Below are 20,346 nucleotides of genomic sequence, written 5' to 3'. Positions count from 1 at the left end.
ATGGCCAATGTCAGAATTTATTTTTACAGTATTTTACAGCACTGTATTTCTGAAAGTATAAAGTAATCAGAAATGGACTAATTACTCAAGTATACTGGCTGGTCAAATAGATATTAATTGTATAAAATAGGTTTGTACATTGTTGAATCTATAGTAAGTAGAAAAAATGTTTCATTTATAGAGTTACAGAGTAAACCTAATATTTTATTCTGGGAGGGACATTCAAGCTACTTTTCCCCTATGACAATTTTTATTAAAAAACTAAGTTCCATGTTTATTTTAAAGCTCAGGTAAGCACAAATGTATTATCTATGTTAATCTCAATGGGTATCAGATAAAATAGTCTCTAGACTTTAAATTGTTGTTTTTAAAATTTATTTTCCTATTTTTCTTTGTTCATTCATATAAGTAGAAAGTGGCAGATCTATAATATATATACTAAGTATTATCTGGCTTCTAATAAAAATTTTGACTTTGAGAAAATTAAGTCATAAAGATGACAGAAGACTCAGAAGACACACACATGCACAATTAACAGAGGTTGTACAGAAGTGCACATTATTATTAAAAGCATTTAAACATTTTTGTCGTCAGTGTGGAGTGTAGGCTACCCTGTTGATGTCAATAGTTAGCATACCTGAATTTACTGCTTTGATTATGTGATAAAAAAGGAAAAATTAAAACTATATAGAAAATATTAAGATTAAAGGATCTTGCAATTCATTTGAAAGACTTTGCACTCCAAGTTAAATTCATGAGAAACACATGTAAGACTGTAGGTTTCTCTGTGTGTTTATGTGCGTGTGTGTGAATGTGTGTGTGTTTGTGTGTGTGTTTGTGTGTGTGTATGTATGTATGTATGTATGTGAAATTGCAGTAAATGAGTCACTGAGAGAAAATCTATAATATTTGTGGTTGATACTCACATGAATAATACATTTAGAACTCGAAGATCTATATTTGAAAGTAAAAAAAAAATGCCACAGGGAAAAATATTCTGAAATTACCTAATTAGATGGAAAGTGATATCCCTAAATCAAAAAGAGTTTTTCATGAACTTACCTACAGGAATTGCCTGTAAAATCAGTTTCTTCTTATCTGACAATAGTTATTTTAGCTTGTGCCTTTACCCCCAAATGATGGTGAGCTCATTTACTACACTTAGGAACTTTAATGAGGATTCTTCATCGGTGTAGAACAATGTATTATGAAACCTCTTTGTGGAAAATCTTTGCAGGTCTATGTTTTAAATAGAACCCAAGCTTTGAAAGACTTTCCCTAGCATTTTCCCAGGGGAAATCTCACACTCACTCTAAATATAGCCCTCATGTGACTCTTACGCTTCATCAAACTTAGATTTGACTTAGGATAGGAAAATGCAATAAAAAAAATGTTATTTAAAAACACAATGATGATGGTTAAAAATGTCTCTGTAAAGAGAGAACAACATTAATTTTTCTATGTATAATGTTGCAAATTGAACTAAAATGTGAATTCCAGTACTAAGTGATTATCACAAGTTAAATATATATGGCTAATGACAGCCAGGGTAGCATTGACATGTTTCCACTATGTGCATAACTCTGAACTTCTGTTTTTTATAATTCAGGTGGGTCTCATTTTTCTCAGAATTTTATTTTTTGACATTCTGAAAATTGGATTGTGCAAATCTATGCATAGCTCTAAGTGATGAGAAATTAATAGAAGAGTAATTTATCATATGCAATAAAATTGCATATGCATCATAATTGAAATAGGATAAAGATAATTTCCTAGTTGTATTTTAACAATTATTAAAAATGCCCTCTAATTATATCAATCCATTGTTTGTCATAGGGGAGATATTACATAATCAGCTATGTCTCTCGCCAATACTGTTCCAATGCATAGGTGAACATAGAATGGTTAACACAGTGTCCAAGAGAACACAGTCTGAGAAATAACAATATGAGAGTTTAAGTTGTAGCTGAGAAAAAGTGATAATGCCTTGTCATTTAAACTTTAGAACGTATTTATTACCATGGAGCAGATAGAGACAGAATGTGCTTAACTCCCATACCAACTATGCCACTGTTGCACCAATGGGTATATACTGCCTGACAAATTTATTTATTTATTTATTTTAGGGAATATGGCATTTAAATATTTAATTATTAAAAAACTTTTCATAACAAAAAAAGACAGGTTGGCTCCTAGCAGCAGTACTCTATTTCTTCCAAAGAAGACAGAAGACAGATGAACACAAAACAACATCCATCCACAATTCACTTCAACTGCCAAGTTCCAACCACTGGGAAAAACTGCCTTTCATCTAAACTGAAGATCTCCAGACAGTGGACAGAATTACCAGAATCAACAGCCTAGCTGCTCAGGTCAAGGTAGGCTTGTCTTCCTACAGAATCCTTAGCCCAAAGGATCTTCTGGTGCCTGGTAGACTCCTGTCTTGGCAATGTTTGGCAGTCATTTTTGCTTGTATCTTGCTTATATAGTTGGGCATAATGCATTTTGTCAGTAGTTGAGGCAGGGGCAGTTCTTTGCTCAAAGGCCAGTTTTGTCAATCAGAAAATAAGCTCCAAGAGGAGTGTCTTCAGTGCCTTACACTCTTTCAGGAATAGATCAGTACTGCCAGGAGCAATCATGTCTCACGATTTATCTATTTATGTGTAGGTGGATATGCCTTTGTTCACATACAAGCCAGAGCTCACATGAACCATAAGAAACAGTAGTATACCTTGAGCTGGAGTTACATACAGCTATGAACCACTTGATGCTGGGAATTGAACCAGTTGTTTGTTGTTTGTAAGAACAGCAAGTTCTCTTTATCATTCAACCATCTCTCTAGACCCCAGAAAAGCAAATTTAAAAACTCAGATTAAAGTAAATGACAAACAACTAGAAAACATTAAACCAAAGTTAAATATTTGAAAAAAAATTTTGAATTTAAAGAATTTATGACCAGATATCACAATTAAGAGAAGATACTCAAGCTATGATTCACCATATAAGATTAATGTGGCAGTCTGCCTTCATCAGAGAAGCTTCTTATTGTAGTTTTCTGGGGAGGGATATAAGGGTCAGCGAACGTTAACACAGAAACATAGAGTTGGCTAACGTGCTACGAACAAGTGGCATTAGAATGCTCAGTCCTCTATGTAACACCCATATGTCTCTCTTCAAAGATCAGGGAGAAAGGCAGAAGAGAGGACACAAGAAGTGAAGAGAGAAGATTGGAAGGTGTACAGCAAAGAGACTGGCATCTTCTGAACATAGCACAGCTGTTGCACTCACTAACTCACTGCAGCTGTGGTTATCTGCAGAAAACCTGCACAGAACTGACATCACCCACATAAAGGATGGTGGAAGGGGCCTCATGGAGGGACTATTGGAGGCCAGTGGTGTCTGCAGTGTGGGGGTTGTAAAGTATAAGTGATTAAATTTGAGTTATTGAAAATGCATCTGTCTTATATTGAGGAACAATATAAAAGCACTTCCTTTGGAATCATTTAACCAAAAGTAGGTCCAGAGCTGATTTCTCTACTGCCTGTTCTCTGAGTCTTCTGTCCTCTGTCTGTCTGTCATTTGAGCCTGATTCTGTGCCTGTGTAAAGGCTTTCTTGTGGCTGTCTGTCCCTGTTGAATGGACCGAGCAAATGCCATAACAGGCTGCCCAGTTTTCTGTCAGTGATCAGGCTTCAGTTGCAATTTCCTGAGAATGAGTAAGAAGTTTCTGATGAAAAGCCATGCATAAATAAAGATCTATCTATAACACTGCTAACAGCAAGGAGGAGGCCTGGTGCACACAGTACTAGAACAGGACAGTACTGAACTACCCTCTACAGCAGTTCAAGACAGGGCCTGGAAATTCCAGCCCCAAAATGGAAATCTGCAGCCTTGATTAACCCCTGACTAGCCCTAGCCAATTAAGTTGCACTAATGTGATTAAGATTGCTTAAGCCAATAATATCTAAAATTTCCCAACTTCCTCCAACACTCCCCTCAGTAAGGCTTAAAAAAAAAGCTACAATCCTCTCAGGGTCATTGCCATCTTGCCTTTGGGAAGAATGATCAGGCCCCAGCATGCTGGTATAGTAATAAAAACAGACTCTTTGCTTTTTGCAGCGGATTTGGTCCCTTGGTGGTCTTGGGGAGACCCGATTCTGGGTACAACAACTGTGTCTGTGTGTCTACCCCTATGTGTACCAGTATGTTTATTCAGCCATGTATGCGAATGATGCCTATCTGTGTGTGATGTCATTGTCATATCTAATAAAGACTTCACTGTGTATTCATGAATGGCAGAGAATCAATTACGTGGCAAAGCAATTGGGCAGTTTACAGTACTTTTTAACAGAGTGTTACAAGGAATAAAGTCACTGACTCCAATTGATCCTAGCTCACCCAGAAAACAAAACATCATTGTTTACCAACCAATAACCAAAAGTGGTCACATTATGATTTATTATTGATTTTATGAAGTTACTTTCCACTTCTGTATTTGTTGGTTTTATCAAATGATACATGTATCTGGTCCGGAGGCTTGGGAAAGCACACAGTTTAAGATTTTCGATTAGGTTGTAAAAGTCATTTACAAGGCAACTAAAAATGGTTCTTACAATGTTCTCTTAAAGCCAGGTTAAAAAGTTTGAGTATATAACAGACTAGAGGTCTTAAGTTTAGTTACTGAAAGGTGTTTTATTAACATAGGCTGTGAAGTCCAGCAAAAGCTCAATTTCTTAGAAATTAAGATATTTTCAAAATTTATTCAACTCACTACCTTTCAAATTCATAGTATGATGTAAGAAAAAAATTGTAACTATTTCTCAATCAGCATATAAAATGAACATGCTTTGATTGCCAAAATATAAGTATAATAAGATACAGGAAGATATCAACTTATAAAAATAGCTTTGCAAATAAATAATGTGGATAGAAATTTTAGCTTTTTAGCTTTTCTATGGATAATGAGTATAGTCAGTACAAAACAATTATAAACTCCACTTAAGATGTCATTAATGTTAGTCAACTTGAAATAAAGTATCCAACATTTTTTAAACTGTTGGATAAAGGAAAATAAATAGTCTCAACCAAGAAGTCTTCAGCTATGCTTATAGGAGGGCAATTAGAAGATGCATTTTGTACTTCTGTAGATCAAGACATTTTGATCATCTTGAGCAGTTGAGTAATCATTCTCCTCATTGCCACCTTCATGTCTTTATTCCTCAGTGTGTAAATGGCAGGGTTCAGGATGGGCGTAATCATGAAGTCCAGAATGGCAAGAAACTTATCCACAGGGAAAGTAGGAAATGGCCACATGTACACAATGATGCATGGTCCAAAGAACAAAATCACCACAGAGATGTGAGCAGAAAGAGTAGAGAGGGCCTTGGACAAGTCACCTGATGAATGTTTTCTTACAGTGAAAAGGATTACAATGTAGGAAATAATCAGTAAGAAGAAGGTTCCTACAGAAATAAACCCACTGTTGGCAGTAACCATGAACTGCATTTTGTGGGGCTCTGCGCATGCCAGTTTGATGAACTGAGGAAGATCACAGTAAAAGCTATCTATCTTATTAGGACCACAAAAATTCAAATGAGCAACAAAAGCTAATTGGGCAACAGAATGCAGTAACCCAATAACCCAAGCACCAGACAAGAGCAAACGGCACGTCCATGGGCTCATGATGGTCAGGTAGTGGAGGGGCTTGCATATGGCCACATATCTGTCCCAGGCCATGGCTATCAGCAGTACCATCTCAGATCCCCCCAGGACATGAAGGACAAATATCTGGAAGACACAACCCTGAAATGAGATGGTATTGTGCCCAGAGGAGAGGTCAGAAATCATTTTTGGTACAGTTAAGGTGGAAAGACATAAATCAATAAATGAGAGGTTTCCCAAAAGAAAGTACATAGGGAAATGTAAATGTGGGTCAAAGGTCACTGTAAGCACAACAAGGGTGTTTCCCAGCACAATGGCTACGTAAAACACCATAGAGAAGGCAAGAAAGAAATGCTGTATTGGTCTAGATGTTGAAAGTCCCAGAAATACAAACTCAGACAACTCTGTGTAATTTGTTTTAAACATTTACTTTTCTTTCTTTCTTTTTTCTTTTCTTTTTTCTGTTACCTAAGGGACTGAAAACAAAGGACTTTTTTTTAAAAAAAATTCATTATAAATAAATAGTTGAAAAAACAATTAAGAATATTTCTGAATGAATTAAAACCAAACAATTTTATAGTCATTAGAAAGTAATTTGAAAATTTCCTTAACTCATTTATCTGTTCAACTAATAGTTTGTAGTTATTTACTATAAGTCAAGACCTAAGTCAAAATCATGTGAAAAATAGATTATTAGTTTATCAGGATCTAAATACATTGCAACATGTACTGACAACACATTTAAGAAAGACAACAGTGTAGTACCCCAGGTATGTGACTTGTCATAGTGGTCATGACTCATTGATAATAGCCTTGTTACTACTCAAGAGAATGAGAGATAGTCTTTGGAACTAGTTCACACAAAGAATCCAAGACAGGAAGACGAATAGGCAAGAAGAGTGATGGAGATCAGAATGGAGGACAAGCCAGACATAATTTTGGATCTATGTTTAGAACTTTTTTCTGAAACCAACAATAAGTTTGTGAAGTTTAATAAGCAGTAGCTTCACCATAATTAATACTTTCAAATGGTCATATACAAAATTAGAAAGAACATCATATAATCTGTCATAGCACAGCGGAGAAATATATGGGGTTAGGGAGTGGATGAATTATTCATACCAAAATGTAACAAATAAAACGTGCAAGCCATATTTGCTTTCTATCATAATCATTAGTTGACCTCAATTGATGATTAACGTATAAAACAGAAAAAGGGCTGCTGGGATGACTCACTAAGTAAGGTGCTAGCTGTGTATGCATGAGGACTTAGCACCTTAGGTGTTCAGATACTTAGCACCTGTTTAAAAGCTGAGTAAGTGGTACATACTCATATCAGTGAAGGGAACAGCATGTTCTGGGAGTACCAGCCTCCAGTTTACCTGGAATAGTAAGATCAAGATTCAGTGAGTCAGCATGTTGCAAAGCAAGGGGTAACTGATTATCCTACATCTGAATTCCACACTTTACAGAAACGAGCAAACTCTCCTTCAGCCTCTTTATTACGGTCATTTTCATGTCATCACTCACTCCATACCTGGTTCCTTGCCTTAAGTTGCTCTAAGAATGAAATTACAACTTATTACAACTCAGAGCAACTTGAGGCAGTCAGGCTGGACACACTGTTCTTTATAAATATCTCATAAGTACCATAACCAAAGAGAAACAATGAGGTGGTGAGGCAAGGAGCCTGTGCTGTATGGGCACAAGTGGAGAAATTATATTCTAAATACCAGATGAAATAGAGCAGGACTGAACAGGTACACTAGAACACTGTGCTCAACTGGAGGAGACGTCTTTTGTAAAGGACCTCTAATCAAAATTCTAAAGGAATTAAATGCTATCTACAAATTTAAAATATTGATATTCTGGAATACAAAATATATACATATTCAGTATATTTTACTGTGTGGATGATTTGAAGAAAACAAGCTCTAACAGAGTTTTCGTAAAATGGTTTATTTCTTATCTTTCTTGTTTATAGCTTCCAAGTGTTTGCATTTTTTCACTGATGATATTGTACTCATAAGTATAAAAATATAGTCATCATTTATTCAGAATATAAACACTCATAATATTGCAACATGTTGCCAAGTAAGGTATCTGAATGGAAAAAACAGTACCACTTGCACATAAAACTCACAATGAGATCAACATACACAGTTAAGAAGTCAAATAGTTCTCTATATCCATCACCAGTCATAATCTTTCTGTTCTGCCAATCAGTATGGAGAGAAAAGGAGAGATTTGTAAAGGCAGAAGAGATGGATCAGCAAAAGAGCCTGAACATTTTAAGGCTTTAAATAAAAATCTCATTTTGTACCTTGTATATGTACTACAAATTGCTGTTTAATAGATTTTAAAATATAGTCATTATTACAAGACTGAATATTAAATATGTGACAAATATATTCACACAGAGACTATAGTCTAAAAGTGTAAAGAATGAATTATTAATTTTAATATAAGCATACAATGAAATATTATGACACATTAAAAATCACCAGAATAGGTTTACACAGGCAAGTCTAGAGAGATTTATACTTACCTAAAAAAACAAGAAAAAGTATAAAAACAGTAATATGACTATTTGTGAACATTTTAAACTTAAACATTCTTTAAGAAACACCAAATAACACCAGTAATGGTGAGGACTAAATGATAGAATTGTAAGTGGCTGTCCCTACATAAATTCTCTATTTCTGTGTTGTTTAAAAAATCTAAAAGAATCTTGTATCAACATTAACCAAAGGTGGAGTTGTAAATACAAAATACTAGATTCAGGAAGAACAGATCTATAAATTCAATAGAGTGGTTTCAAATTTATCCAAACTAGCATTTAATGTTACAATAAGTATTTAAAATTATTGAAAAATTATTTTCACCTAAATATATGTCACTCTACAAGAGTTTTCTCAACATCAGATTCATCAGCAATAAAAATCTCACATGTGGGAGCAGTTCATTGCTAGTTATTTTAACATTGATCAGCTGTTTGATTGATGCTAAAGGAGAAGAAATGAGGGAGAAGAGACATGGACCAAGAAAGATAACAGTAGACAAGGTAGAAAAAAAGCAAGTTAACACTATATAGGTTACAATGGAAGAAATTGGAGTAAAATTTAATGGCTCATTTTGTTGCTATGTTCAAACTGACCTACCAAGACTATGACAGAGGAACCAGGCTCAGACACACAACAAGCAAACTGAAAAAATCAAAGGTAGCACATGAATGAATATTTCCTGAGTCTTCTAATACCTATCTGCTGTTTGAAACCCCTAACAGCCTCCATGTTTAGATTTTCTATCTCTGGGTGAGATGGTCAAGTCCTTAGAATCAGTGTATTGGCCCTTTTCCTGCTTTCATCTTCTTTATCCTTTATAAGACTATTTTCAACATCTTGTTAACCTCCAATTTGTTCCAAAAATTGAAATGAAACATAGGGTTACACAATACAACTTCTAAATTTGTTTTGGGAATCCCAGCATGAATGGATGCCCAATAAGTATATCTGAAAGAAAAATAGTATTGAAGATGGAACACTCTGCATGTTACAGAGATGTTGTGTATTAGCTGTACACAAAAAGTTACTGCTAATGCTGGTAGGGTATTAAAGTCTACTTACCAGGTGTCCTCAAATACTAGACAGCAGTTTTGCCACTATTACTTTATCGTTTAGAATGTGTCTTCCTTTTGGATATTGTGTGTTTAATACTTCTTACCAATGCTCTAACTAGCTACAAGCTGACAAAAGAATTTTGTGACCAACTGATGGTTGGTGACCTAAGTCTCCAGGTCATTTACCATGGGAATTGTACTTCAAAATCCCATTGCATCAAAGAGAAAAATACTAGTTGTTTTAGTAAGTATTTCATGAAAAAGTAAAGGAAACCAAAGTAAAATATTTTTAAAGAAAACCAACATTGATATTTTATTACACAGTACAATTTATATATCATTTTGACCAATGTTATTGAAAAACATGTAGCTACTAATTCATTGAGTATAATTTAAATTTAATTTAGTTATGTTAACATATAAATTGCAAAACAATGGATGGATTTATGGCAATGCCATATATTTACATATCTTTTAATATTAAATACCTCTATTAAGCTCTCTCATCCACATCCCATTCACACATTCCCATTTTCACACCACACATCCCATATTGTCCCCTTTTGCTTTCATCTTATTCACCTAAGCTCAGACCTCACTTATGAGGCAAAGTCTTGTCTTTGTGAGTTTGGTTTATGTCTTCTGATGTTATGACAGCCAGGTGCACTACAAACATATTCAAGAAATATTGTAGGGAACATGATAGCAAGTTTTTAGCTAATTTATGCAATTAGTGTTTCCATTTAAAGTCATTAATATTGATTAAAATTTATTTCTATATATAACTATACATTTCATATAAAGACAAGGATTATCAAGGTAATATTATATAATATTCAAAGTTGCTTCATGACAGTCCATTTTTCTTTTGTATCATTGCTATAGTATGTAAATAAAAATTCATGCCCATCTTAAATTTCTCAGGTCATATATATATACATATATATATTATTTATGTATTAAAATTGTGATATAATTATGTAATATTATTTTTATTAAGTGACTAGATAAGATTATAATTCATCTGCACATAATTAAGTTAGAGCTCTTGTTTTTAGTGAAGAATTCAGGCAAATGGTCTTTATTCATTGGATAATGCTAGGCTACATATTCTGCTCAGAAAAAAAAATGTGCAAAGAAACCTAATGCTACACATCGATAGTCACCATTGATAAGCAATATGTATTATGTACAATATACTATTTATTTTCACAGTTTACTCTCCTGTAACCTAAATAACATCTAATGTGAATGGTTTAAAATTAATATTCAGTATATTAATTATAACAGTATTTTGAATCCAAGCATAGTTTTACACGATATTATGTTAACATAAAGGAAAAGATGAACATGCCTATAGAAAAATTATACACTTATTCTTAGTCAAAAGACAAGAATCCATAGTCAAAAACTCATTTTGAAAAATACTATTTATAACCAAACAGAATGACTATTAATATATACTTAATACATTCTCATTTACCTTTCTCAAGGAATTTTGTAGTAAAAATTGAATTTAGGTCCTCATGGAGTTTATAGCCTTAGTTCTTTATTTTTTTAATTCAATATATGTTGTTTAATATATGCGTGTATATATATGCATGAGTTAATGTGCATGATGTGTGTGCAAAAGCTTTTCACCTATGGATGGGGATAGTGAGATGTCTCTGGTCCACACTAGTCGTTATACATGTCTTCTTTAGATTCCCATATTGTTGGAATTTAATGCTTATAGATTCCTTGATATATAGAGAACATATTACTTATATCAAAAGTCCTAGATACTTGGTTCTTAAAACCTTTCTGCCCACTCTTCATTGACTTAATCTGAACTTTTGGTGTAGGAATTGTTTTGTGTACCACAGAGTGTATTGTTCTTTGTATTTTGACAAGTGGTTGGTGTCTGTAATACTCTATATCTGTGACAAAAGAAGATTATTTGATTCAGGGTAAGAGTTAAAATATCTGTAGACAAAAAGACAGAAACTACACTGAATTTGGAATATGTTAATATTAGGTTTCTTCTCTATAATCCAGGACCACACTAGCAATTGATAGCTACATAGACTTATAATGCCAACCATGAATTTCTTCCTATGTCCTACTTTCTGTAGTTACCCCAGGTTACATAATCATTCCTAATCATAAATTCATTACTATGAATATGAAATAATAAAGAACACATAGTGTTACTAAGATTCAAAAATCATAAAATTTAAAATATACTATTTGTTTGTAATTAGATGATCAAAGTCTTGACAGAATGGTAAGAACATGTGTGGCTCTTACATATCAGTATTATTCACCAATAATATTCTTATTAATGTTATTTAGGATAATCTTAATAATTTAATATCCTAAATAGTATTAATATTAATATTATTAATAATTTATTTGTTCTTTTTATAATTATTTTAGAGGGGTGTGTATTCAAATAAGTGCTTTACTGTTGATTTTCATAACCATCACACAGAGATTTATACAATTCAATATATTACACACAGAAATATTTTTTATTAACACAGAAACATTTGAGATGGGAATATTTTTTCTGATCCTCTCTGATTTTTTTCATACAAGCATGACTGAAAACACTGATGACCAGTTAAACAGATCAGTCTGAAAAGATGATCAATCACCTGCTCCTTTTGATAAAAGTCATGTAGCATCTTTAGAGAAATAACACTTCATTCTTTTAATATATTAGTGTAACATAAGTCCTGCTCATTGGGGTTTCTGTCCAGCCCGGTACACCACAGCTGGCAAGCCCCAAAGAAAATCACACAGAGATCTCTATAAGCTAAAAAGCTGATTGGCCCATTAGCTCAGGCTACTTATTAGCTCTTGAAGTTTATATTAACCCATTTTTCTTATCTATGCTAGCCACATGGTTCGGTACCTTTCCCCATAGGGCAGCTCACATCTTGGTTCTCCAGAGTCTGGGCAGTAGTGGGAGGAATCAACTTCCTTCTTTCCAGAATTCTCCTGTTCTCATTGCATTATTTCTCCTTCCTATCTGGTTTTCCCACCTATACTTCCTGCCTGGCCAATTAGCGTTTATTTAAAACATGATTGACAGAATACAGACAATTCTCCTGCACCATATTAGCTGTTTAGAAATGTTAAAGAAAGAAATGTTTTAAATTCATGCTTAACCATTGTCATGTAAAGCTTTGTTTCATATCTGCACTCTACTTTCCTTGACTTTAACAACAGATAGATGCATTGCCTGCTGATATTCTCAATTCTGAATATGCGAGGTCTCAAAAGAATATGATATAGATAGAAGAAAACACAAACACACACATATTCACACACACAGAGAGAAACCTACAGTCTTTCAAGTGTTTCTCATGAATTTAACTTGGAGTGTAAAGGTTTTCAAATGAAGTGCAAGATCCTTTAATCTTGACATTTGCTTCCCTAAGACTTAGGAATCTTTAAAGAATGAGGGAAGAAATGAATGTAAGAAATTGATAAATGGTAGAAGTGTGTGAAATGTTGTCTTCTGGGCATGACAGGGTTGTTTCAGTCAAACTCACAACAGCTATGATTATCTTCATAAAATTTGTACTCAACTGGGCCCATCAAATTCTGTCATGGAAGGGGTCTTCTTAGAGGGACACCACTGCATGACAAGAGCATATAAAAAATAGAGAGCCATTACCTTTAGTAGTCAATCCACTGACAAAATGTTATGCTCCCATAAAAAACCCTAACAGAACCCAAAGAATTACAAAAGAATTCATGAAAGTAGAAGTGAAGTTAGTTGGGAAGATGAAGGGGATTAGGAGGTGTGGTAGTTTGGCAAAAAACGAGAGTGGGGAATCAATATAACCCAATACTTTGTTCACATGTATTCAAAAGAAAACTCATCATTATGCATAATTGATATTCACTAGTGAAACATTAAGAATAAATATGGGCAAGATGGAGGGGTGTGAATTGTTCTATACTGTTGGCAGTAATGTTAATTAGTATAGCCATAATAGGAACATAAAGGAGGATTCTCAGAAAACTAATAAATAAAACTCCCATAATATGGCTCTCACTTTTCTGAATTTATTATATATATATGTATGTATATATATGTATATATATACATAAAGATATTTAAATTCCCATATTTATGAAAGTCTAATAAAATATGCATTATGTGAATACATGGTAAGTGTACTTTGATTAATAAATAGAGAAATTGTTCTTTATAGCTAGAGTGATGACTTACTGATTAAGAGCATTCAGTTTTACAGAAGACATTGTTTCCCATATCACATATTTCACAACCATCAGGAACTCCAGTTCCAGAGGATCTGATGCCCTCTTCTGGCAACCACAGGCACTGCATACATGCAATGAATATTATATCCAAGATGCTGTAAAAATCTTTTTTTTCCAGGTTATACTGATTGTTTTAATAGGAACAATTAACTGATGAATATTATAAGACACAGACAATATTGTTGCAAGTCTGCCAGTTACCATATTTTTATAAGGTAAAATAGCTATTGATATGGATAGAGGAATAGAGATGAGCTATTGGATGACTGAAGTAATTATGTGACATAAGTCTGCTCACATAGAAATCACTCAACTACTTAGAGGATAATCAGGGAATATTTTTAAGTTATTACACACAAAATAAAATTGGAGCACTGGACTGAAATCTCAAGGTCCAAATCAGGAGCAGAAGGAGAGAGAGCACGAGCAAGGAACTCAGGACCACGAGGGGTGCACCCACACACTAAGACAATGGGGATGTTCTATCGGGAACTCACCAAGGCCAGCCTGCCTGGGTCTGAAAAAGCATGGGATAAAACCTGACTTGCTGAACATGGTGAACAATGAGGACTACTGAGAAGTCAAGAACAATGGCAATGGGTTTTTGATCCTACTGCACGTACTGGCTTTGTGGGAGCCTAGGAAGTTGGAATGCTCACCTTACTAGACCTGGATGGAGGTGGGTGGTCCTTGGACTTCCCACAGGTCAGGGAACCCTGATTGCTCTTCGGGCTGATGAGGGAGGGAGACTTGATGGGGGGATGGGGAGGGAAATGGGAGGAGGCAGAAATCTTTAATAAATAAATAAATTTAAAAAAATAAAATAAAAAAGATAAAAAATAAAATAAATCTTTAAAAAGTAGCTGATTTTTATGAAACAGAATTTTATATATCCATAAAGATTATTATCTCATGTCATTTACTGCATCATAGTTAATTTTGAGGAGACTATATTATCTTAAAGATATACATAGTTATATACCTATAACAACATTGTTATATAGGCTATCTACTATTCAAGCATATTGAACTCCCTCTGAGTAACATTTAGGGATTCTTTAGATCATTTTCTTAAATACAGGAGCTGATCACTCAGTCTCTTCATTGCCACCTTTATGTCTTTGTTCCTCAATGTGTAAATGGCAGAGTTCAGGATGGGTGTAATCATGAAGTCCAGAATGGCAAGACAGTAGGAAAAGGCCACATGTACACAAAGATGCATGGTCCAAAGAACAATACAACCACAGAGATGTGAGCAGAAAGTGTAGAGAAGGCCTTGGATAAATCACCTGATGAATGTTTCCATACAGTGAACGGGATAACAATACAGAAAACAATCAGTCCGAAGAAGGTGCCAATAGAATTGATGACACTGTTGACAGCAACCATGAACTCCATTCTATTGGTGTCCTTGCATGCCAGTCTAAAAAACCTAGGGAGATCATAGTAAAAGCTATCTATCTTATTAGGACCAGAAAAACCTCAAATGAAAAACAAAAGATAATTGGGCCACTGAGTACAAGAATTCAACAATGCAAGCACCAGACAGAAGCAAAAGGCATGTCAGATGGCTCATGATGATCTCGCAGTGAAGGGGCTTGCACATGGCCACATATCTATCTGAGGCCATTGCTATCAGGAGCACCATCTCAGATCTCCCTAGGACATAAAAGACAAATACATGAAAGACACAGTCCTGGAATGAGATGGTATTGTGCCCAGAGTATAGGTCATAAATAATTTTTGAACAGTTAAAGTGGAAAGAAATAAATCAATAAATGAGAGGTTTCCCAAACGAAAGTACATAGGGAAATGTAATTGTGGGTCAAAGGTCACTGTAAGCACAACAAGGGTTTATCCTAGCACAATGGCTATGTACAACACCATAGAGAAGGCAAGAAAGAAATGCTGTATTGGTCTAGATGTTGAAAGTCCCAGAAACACAAATTCAGACACCTCTGTGTAATATGTTTCATTCATTAACCTTCGTTATATTTGCTGAAATAAACAAGAACCATAAAAATTATAAAGGAATGTACTATAATTTTAAAAGAAGCAAAGGCTGAGACCAGTGAGAAATCCTCTTCTTTATATAGTAATGCCTGTGAAAATGAATTTGCTCTTTTCATTTGACAAGTGTTCAATAGCCTGGCAGATAACACAGAGAACTGTATATACAAGTGCCTTGTGCCAGGTTATACCATATGCAATAAACACAGACTCTTCATCTAGTTCTCTGTCTACATGCAAAGTGAGACATGAAATCTGTATAGTGTATATGTGCTTCTATGACTAAATGGTGTGAACATGAATCAGGGGCTGAGTGATACATTAGCTTACAGGTGTAGCAATACAACTCTGGAAGTTGACTGTTTTGATATATAAAGGATCAGTGATGTTAGATGAGTGAGTAAGTGAGAGCTCTTTATAGAGAGAAAAATACTTAGAAATACCCAGAAGCGTGATGTAACCAAAATCCCAGCAACAAATAAGTGACTGGTTAGATTCTGATTCAGATGAAGAGTTATATATGTGTTAACAGATAGGTCTACACATATTGGTGAGGAGCTAAAGGAACTGGGTTAACACTTTAATATAAAAAATAATGGAAATATGTAACAGAAGATCATAGCACAGATTAGTTGTAAGTTTATTATGCACTATGAAAAATAGATCAAAAAGAGAGAAATTTCTCATAAAACAGATCCAAATTAAACTTGGTGGTGGGGGGGGAGAATGACTTTTGCAACTACAAAGAATTTGATTGCTATATTATTAAAATGTTTTTAAAATATAAAATGCACATTTTTACTTAATTGAGTGAAGAAGACCATAGCAAATATGGGCCCACAGGCACAATGTTTGCAGAAGAATGGGGGCACTTGTATTCCAAAATTTAAATATTTTAAGCAAGCTTTTAGACTGGAATAAATGTAATACAATAAATAATAAAAAAGATCAAATGAAATTTATATTAAATAAGGGTATAAAAATAGGAAGTCAATATAATCAGTATAAGAAGTAAATCCGTACCACATGTAATGAAAGATGTGTAAATTTAAAATCTTTTAATATTATTTTGTACTTAGAAAACTATGAACATAAATTAATTGTCACAAGTGAAACTCTGAGGAAAGACATTTTTTCACTGAAACTCAAAAGATGAATTCATGCATCATCTAAAGCAAGATAGACTAATATTCCATTAAATAAAGCTTTCTTTAAATGATGTCAGTATCATGTGCTACTGGTAAATATTATATCATCAACTACTTTTAAAAATAAGATACTTGAATAAAAGTAGAGTAATAATCATTCAAGTGGGTAATGTTGCAATTCCTACATTGTTGTAATAAGAGTGGCGGGGCTGCATCGCCAGCACCCCGGCTGCCTGCTAGCTTATGCCCGAAATAACAACACACAAACTGTATTCATTTAAACACTGCTTGACCCATTTCTATCTAGCACCTTCTAGGCTAATTCTCACATATTAATTTAGCCCATTTCTAATCATCTGTGTAGCACCGCTAGGTGTGCTTACCGGGAAGATTCTAGCCTATGTCCATCCTGGGTCGGAGCTTCACCTCGTGTGCCTCAGAGAGCAGAGCTATCGTATCTGCCCAGGAGAGGGGAGCATGGCGTCTCTACCAGAGAGCAGAGCTGTAGAGTCTGAGCTCACTTCCTCTTCCTCCCAGTATTCTGTCCTGTTTACTCCACCCACCTATGTTTTAACCTATGAGGGCCAAGCAGTTTCTTTATTATAATTAACCAATGACCTTCCTGCTTCACTACATAGAAAATAATATAAAAGAAAACATGTTTGTAATGTAGTCTAGTTTGTAAGAATATAAAAACAACTTAGAAAACATTTTTCAAAATTGACACTAGATTATTGAAAGAAATCAGAAGTAATAGCTATTGGTTTTAGGCTAGTATTTACTTATTTCTTGAACATGGGAAATTATACTATCAATATATCTAAATATATTCAAATATCAATAACAATGACCCCACCTAAAATTTTGATTTAATTTTCCTTGTAATATTTATTATATTCTTGGGATTTTCTTGACTATTTTTTCCTTTATAAAACAACGTTTTATGAAAAGCAATGTTTCTCTGATTTAAATCTCAACTTCTTTTTCCTTTGTGTATACAGGGCTACTGAATTTTTTGAGTAGATCTTATATCCTGTTACATCACTGAAGGTATTTATCAGCTGTAGAATTCTCTGGTAGAGTTTTTGGGGTCACTATCATGTCATCTGCAAATAACAAAAGTTTGTCATTTTCATTTCCAATTCAAATCCTCTTGATCTCCTTAAGTTGTCTTATTGCTATTGCTAAAACTTCAAGAACTATGTTGAAGAGATATGGAGAGAGTGGACAGCCTTGTCTTGTTCCTGATTTTAGTGGACTTGCTTTGAGTTTCTCTCCATTTAATTTGATGTTAGCTGTCATCTTGCTATAAATTGGTTATATTATATTTAGATATTATCCTTGTATACCTAATCTCTCCAAGACCTTTATCATGAAGGAGTGTTGGATTTTCAGCATCTAATGAAATAATCATATGGTTATTTTCTTTCAGTTCATTTACATGATGAATTATATTCATAGATTTTTGTATGTTGAAACAGCCCTTCATCTCTAGGATGAAGCCCACTTGATCATGATAGATGATGTTTTGGATGTGTTCTTCGATTTGGTTTGCATTCCTACAAAAAGCAATCTATATATTCAGTGTAATCCCCATCAAAATACCAACAAAATTCTTCACAGGCCTTTAAAGAACAATAATAAACTTTGTATAGAAAAACAAAACCCAGGATACCCAAAACAATCCTATATGATAAAGGAACTTCCTGAGGTATTACCATCCCTGACATCAAGCTCTATTACAGAGCTACAGTAATGGAAACAGCTTGGTAATGGCATAAAAACAGAGATGTGGACCAATGAAATCGAATTGAAGACCCGGATATTAATCCACACACTATGAACACCTGATTTTTGACAAAGAAGTGAAAATTATACAATAGAAAAAAAAGCATCTTCAACAAATGGTGCTGGCATAACTGGATGTCAACCTGTAGAAGAATGAAAATGATCCATATCTATTGTCATGCACAAAACTCAAGTACAAATGGATTAAAGACCTCAATGTAAATTCAACCACACTGAACCTGATAAAAGAAAAAGTGGGAAGTAGCCTTCAATGCAAGGGCACAGAAGAACACTTCCTAAATATAACCCCAATGGCACAGACACTGAGAGCAACAATAAATAAATGGGACCTCCTGAAACTGAAAAGCTCTTGTATAGCAAAGGACACGATCAATAAAGCAAAAAGTCAGTCTACTGAATGGAAAAAATTCTTCACCAACCCCACATCAGACAAAGGACTAATCTCCAAAATATATAAAGAACTCAAGAAATTAGACATTAAAATTCTAAATAACCCAATTAAAAAATGGGGTACTGAACAAAACAGAATTCTCAACAGAAGAATTTCAAATGGCCAAAAGATACTAAAGGAAATGTTCAATTTCCTTATCTATCAGTGATGTGCAAATCAAAACAATTCTGAGATACCATGTTACACCTGTCAGAATGGCTAAGATCAAAAACATTAATGATAGCTTATGCTGGAGAGGATGTGGACTAAGGGAAACTCTCATCCATTGCTGGTGTGAATGCAAACTGGTGCAACCACTTTGGAAATCTGTATGACAATTTCTCGCAAAATTGGGAATCAACCTGTCTCAGGACCCAGCAATACCATTCTTGGTCATATACCCAAAGGATGCTTAATCATATTACAATGACATTTGTCCAGCTATGTTCACAGCAGCATTATTTGTACCAGACAGAACCTGGAAAAAACCTAGATACCCCTCAACTGAAGAAGGGATTAAAAAAAACAGTGTTGCATGATTACACATTAGAGTATTACTCAGCAGAAAAAACAAAGACATCTTGACATTTACATACAAATGGATAAAATTAGAAAACACTACCCTGATTGAGGTTACCCAGACCAAAAAAATGAATATTGTATGTACTCACTCATTAGTGGATACAAGCTATAAACAAAGGACACTGAGTTTATACTTCATGATCCTAGAGAAGCTAAGGAATAAGGTGAATGCAAAGAAAAATGTATATAGACCCACCTTGAAATTGGAAACAGACAAGATTGACTGAAAAAATTAGGAGCAGGGGGTTGGTATAGAAGGAAGGGGAGAAGGGGAAGAAGAGGAGATACAGGGAGAGTTGAGGAGAGTTTGAGGGAATGGGATAGTCAATATGGAGGAAAGACAGATATGAGAGCAAGGAAAGAGATATATTGATTGAGAGAGCCATTATGTGTTTAGCAAGAAACCTGACTCTAGAAAAATTCCCAGGAATCCACAAGGATGACCCCAGCTAAGGCCCTAAGCAATAAAGGAGAGGGTGCCTGAACTGGCCTTGCCCTATAGTCAGACTGATGATTATCTTAAATATCACCATAGAACCTTCATTCAACAACAAATGGAAACAGAGTCAGAGACCCACATCTTACCACAGGACTGAGCTCCCAAGATCCAGTTGAAGAGTGGAAGGAGTCATAATATGAGCAAAGAGGTCAAGATCATGAGGAGTTAATCCACTGAGGCAGTTTACCTGAGCTAATGGAAGCTCACCAACTCCAACTGGACTGGGAATGAACAAGCATAAAATCGAGCTGGACCCTCTGAATGTGGTTGACAGTTGGGGCAGACTGAGGGACCACTGACAGTGGCAC

General features: G+C 34.6%; 1 protein-coding gene and 1 pseudogene across 1 annotated transcript; both read right to left on the bottom strand.

The window, feature by feature from the left end:
• Positions 1-5,147: 5,147 nt before the first annotated feature.
• Positions 5,148-6,086, bottom strand: LOC142844975 (olfactory receptor 4F6-like). The gene has a single exon (XM_075963747.1). It carries the CDS (start codon positions 6,084-6,086, stop codon positions 5,148-5,150), a length of 939 nt encoding a protein of 312 aa, XP_075819862.1.
• An 8,537-nt stretch (positions 6,087-14,623) lies between these two features.
• On the bottom strand, positions 14,624-15,540 carry LOC142844974 (olfactory receptor 4F15-like; annotated as a pseudogene).
• Between the last annotated feature and the right edge of the window lie 4,806 nt (positions 15,541-20,346).

Source organism: Microtus pennsylvanicus, chromosome 2 (genome assembly GCF_037038515.1).
Source record: "Microtus pennsylvanicus isolate mMicPen1 chromosome 2, mMicPen1.hap1, whole genome shotgun sequence".
NCBI lineage: Eukaryota > Metazoa > Chordata > Mammalia > Rodentia > Cricetidae > Microtus > Microtus pennsylvanicus.
Note: the sequence above shows the minus strand (reverse complement) of the source record. Positions and strands in the feature narration are given on the sequence as shown.

Bases quoted from the DNA above. Each gene is read 5' to 3' on its own strand.
- LOC142844975 (XM_075963747.1), bottom strand. From the start codon at position 6,086: ATGTTTAAAACAAATTACACAGAGTTGTCTGAGTTTGTATTTCTGGGA.